Source organism: Humulus lupulus, chromosome 4 (assembly GCF_963169125.1).
Source record: "Humulus lupulus chromosome 4, drHumLupu1.1, whole genome shotgun sequence".
NCBI lineage: Eukaryota > Viridiplantae > Streptophyta > Magnoliopsida > Rosales > Cannabaceae > Humulus > Humulus lupulus.
The window spans coordinates 11,341,436-11,344,797 of NC_084796.1; the positions used below are offsets into that span (position 1 = coordinate 11,341,436).

The window sequence follows — 3,362 nt, forward strand, 5'->3', positions numbered from 1 at the left end:
ACCTGGAACAAAGCAAAAAATTACCATTACCCATATACACTTTAAATCTCTTGGTCTCCTCCCACGGCAATTGAAGCTGGGTAGCTAACGATTCTTGTATAAAATTGTTATTGCTCCCCGTATCGATCAAAACCTCCAGAGTTTCAGAGCCGTGGCGTGCCTTGATGCGAAAAATTCGTGGGTTCATGGCATTGGAAAGAGAATGGAGGCTAACTTCTTCTTCAGGTGGATCATCGGAGTCTTGCAGTTCCAACAGCTCAGTAGAGGTCCCATCTTCGTCGTCACTGCCACACAAAATCAACATTCTGTTCTTACACTTGTGGCCGAAATTGAATTTTTCGTCACAAGTAAAACAAAGACCCTTCTCGCGACGGTCTTTCAATTCAGCGGGTGACAGACGTTTAATAGGCAGAGAAGAAGTTCCGATCGGCTGTGATTTAGGAGGCGGAGTAGTAGGTGGCGAAGTGGACTTATACGATATTGGCGGTGGGTTGGCAAGTGGTGGTGCGGTGGGTACTCGTGGTGGCCAAGATAGACGACCCATCTCACTACGCGAGCGATTGGCCAGATCATCATTACGGTCTTCGAATAGTTGCGCTTTCGCCATAGCCTCGGCTAAATCCCCTGGTTTCGACAGCAACAGCTCGCGTCGAATTTCAAGTTTCAAGCCCCAGATAAAGAAATTCAAGAACATTGACTCATCCACCCCGGATACTCGCTGCATCAATGCCTCAAACTCAGTACGGTAATCCGCCACCCTTCCCGTTTGGGTGAGTTTTGATATACGACCAAGCGGGTCGTCATAAACAGATGCCCCAAAACGATTCTGCAAAGCTCTTAGAAAAGAATCCCAATCGGAGAACGCACCTCCTTTTTCCATCCACTGGAACCAAGTGGAAGGAGCTCCATCCAAATGAAAAGCAACAATCGGCAACCTGTTACGTGGCTCGACCGAATGAAGATCAAAAAATTTGTTGATCTTGTAGATCCAATCCTCCACCTGAGATCCGTCAAATCGCGGCACCTTGACGCGGAAGGACTTGAGGATCGACTCCAAGTCGCGACCCGTGGGTTCAACATCACTTTGACGACCAGGCTGTTTGCTGGAGTCCTTAGAGTTGCTGCCATCACCTTCGGCCGATTTCACAGGTGAATGTAAAATCTGAGAAAAACGTTCATCCGTTTTGGCAATGTGCTGCTCCAGGAGTGTCTTGAAACTCTCCAACTGAGAATCGGAATACTGCTGGAATTTAAGATCCAGCGACTGAAACATTGCAGCAATGTCTTCGTTCTTCATGATGATGAGGGTAAAGGAGTGCAATGAAAGCACCAATGATAAGGTAAAGCTCTCTTCGAGACAGAGCAAATCTCCCAAATACCAGCTGGTAATATCATTCAACATAAGAAATTTGAAAATTACAATTGAGTTATTTATACCCATACAATTCAATGGGAAAATAGCTAACAAATTCAGTTACTCTCCTTCTCACTCAACGCCTAAGGATGGTCACGAAATCCATCAACCAACGTGGCTGCCTACTCACTCGCTTGCTTGGCGCCAAGTCCTCCATTTCTCCAGTTTTGTTCTTCTCAGCTTCTGCCCGAGCTACTTCTGCTGGATTGGTTATTTCTCCTTCTGATTGGGCCGTGTTTTGCCTCAGCTGCTTCATGTGCTCCTGAATACTAGTTGGGTCCAACTGTATTGGGCCTATTCCTTCATTTCGGCTATCAGATAATATAATTTAAAGAAAAAGATTCAAAAGGAATTACACTAAAAAGATCAAACAAATTTAGGACTTGTTAGTGGGGCTTAGTAGATTATAGGTTACATAGAGAGTAATATGACTCGATAACAGAGGAAAAATATGATTTCCCAAGTAGAGAAGCGAGTCATGGACTTAGCAAAAATCAGAATATATAAAAATTGCCACTTCCAAAATAGACAACGACTGATAAAAAAAATTAGAATTCATATTACGTAAAATGAACCTTAATTTCACATCATTACTAATATCACTCAAATTTGAAAGAACAATACATGAATATTAAAGCCACTGAATCACTTCAATAAGATTTCAGTACCAATACAAGAAATCAGCCCAAAAAAATTCTTTTCCTTCATGTCTACAAAAGCAGAACAGAGCATTCTGCAAAACAAAACCAATGAATCCAAATCTATATAGAGACGAAACCAATCGAACCCCAAGAAAATATTTTATATTTTCCATAAATCCACTTAAAATATAAAATCTAATTACACAATATAGCCCTTGTGATAGCTAAAACAAAGCAAGAAACACTGAAGAAAAACAGAGTAACAAAGTCCCTAGCAGACCATTTCCTGACAGCTTTAGCTTCGACTCTTAGACTCTTGGCCCTTCTAAGCGCATCGACCTCTTTCAACAGATCAAACTCAACACCCTTCTTCTTCAACTCCTCAACGCACTTAGCCAAAAGCTTACAATCCTCCTTCTCTCTCTCGAGCAGTTTCTCCAAGTGAACCTCTGTATCGCTCTTGTACCGAACGGCCCAGATGAGGCCCAGAGAGAAGAGGAGAGAGCAGAGCGAAGGGATCCACGATCTCCGGCAGGCCAGGGCCCCGGCGGGGTCGCGAGACGAGGCGTCGAAGAGTAGGATTAGAGAGATGGAGTGGAAGAGGAAGAAGAAGACGTAGAGCATTGTGATCTCTTTGCGAACAGAGTCGATTTGGGTCTCTTTGAGGGCGATTCGGCCGAGGATTAGCTCTTCTTCTTTGAGCCATTGCTTGAGGAGAAGCTTGTGGGTTGGTGTGTTGGCTATTTGCTGAAGTGGGTGTGGGGTTTTCGACTCCATTATTGTTGTGATTTGATTATGATCGGCCATGGATGGAGTTGTAAAGCGAGACAAAGAGAGAATATATATAAAAAGAGAGTATTTTTTTTTTCTCTTTAGAGAGTTTTTGAGGTTTGAGGACGAGAGGGTTTTTTTTCTAACGGGGCAGCCGGGTTTTAAATCTCTATAACGGTCGAATTTAGTTATGGTTTTACGAAAATACCCCTAGTTGGGGAATGTATTCACGATAATGGTAGTAGTATTGTAACGGCTGGAATCTTCAGATCCCTAGTGTAGGCCAACGGTCATGTCCATTGAATTGTTATTATTATTATTTTAAATAAAATTAATTTTGACAAATCTCTTTTGATATTACAGTGAATTAGAAGTCTTGAATTTTTTTTTTTTTTTTTTTTTTTTTGTATAGAATGAGCAATTTCTTTTTTGAAACAAGAACGAGCAAATTTTGTAAAAATACATTTAATCTTATATTTTAAGCAATTAAAGGTAATAGGCAGTTTTCTTTTTTTTGTTTTTGTGGGGTGATCCAA

At 41.7% G+C, this 3,362-nt stretch overlaps 1 protein-coding gene across 1 annotated transcript; it reads right to left on the minus strand.

Annotated features, from left to right (window-relative positions):
- Positions 1-2,045: 2,045 nt before the first annotated feature.
- LOC133828819 (uncharacterized) lies at positions 2,046-2,962 on the minus strand. Its single transcript, XM_062258913.1, has one exon. It carries the CDS (start codon positions 2,860-2,862, stop codon positions 2,251-2,253), a length of 612 nt encoding a protein of 203 aa, XP_062114897.1. The 5' UTR covers positions 2,863-2,962; the 3' UTR covers positions 2,046-2,250.
- Positions 2,963-3,362: the final 400 nt, after the last annotated feature.

What these genes read in the sequence shown, in the direction of transcription:
- LOC133828819 (XM_062258913.1), bottom strand. Translation starts at nt 2,862, where the DNA reads ATGGCCGATCATAATCAAATCACAACAATAATGGAGTCGAAAACCCCA.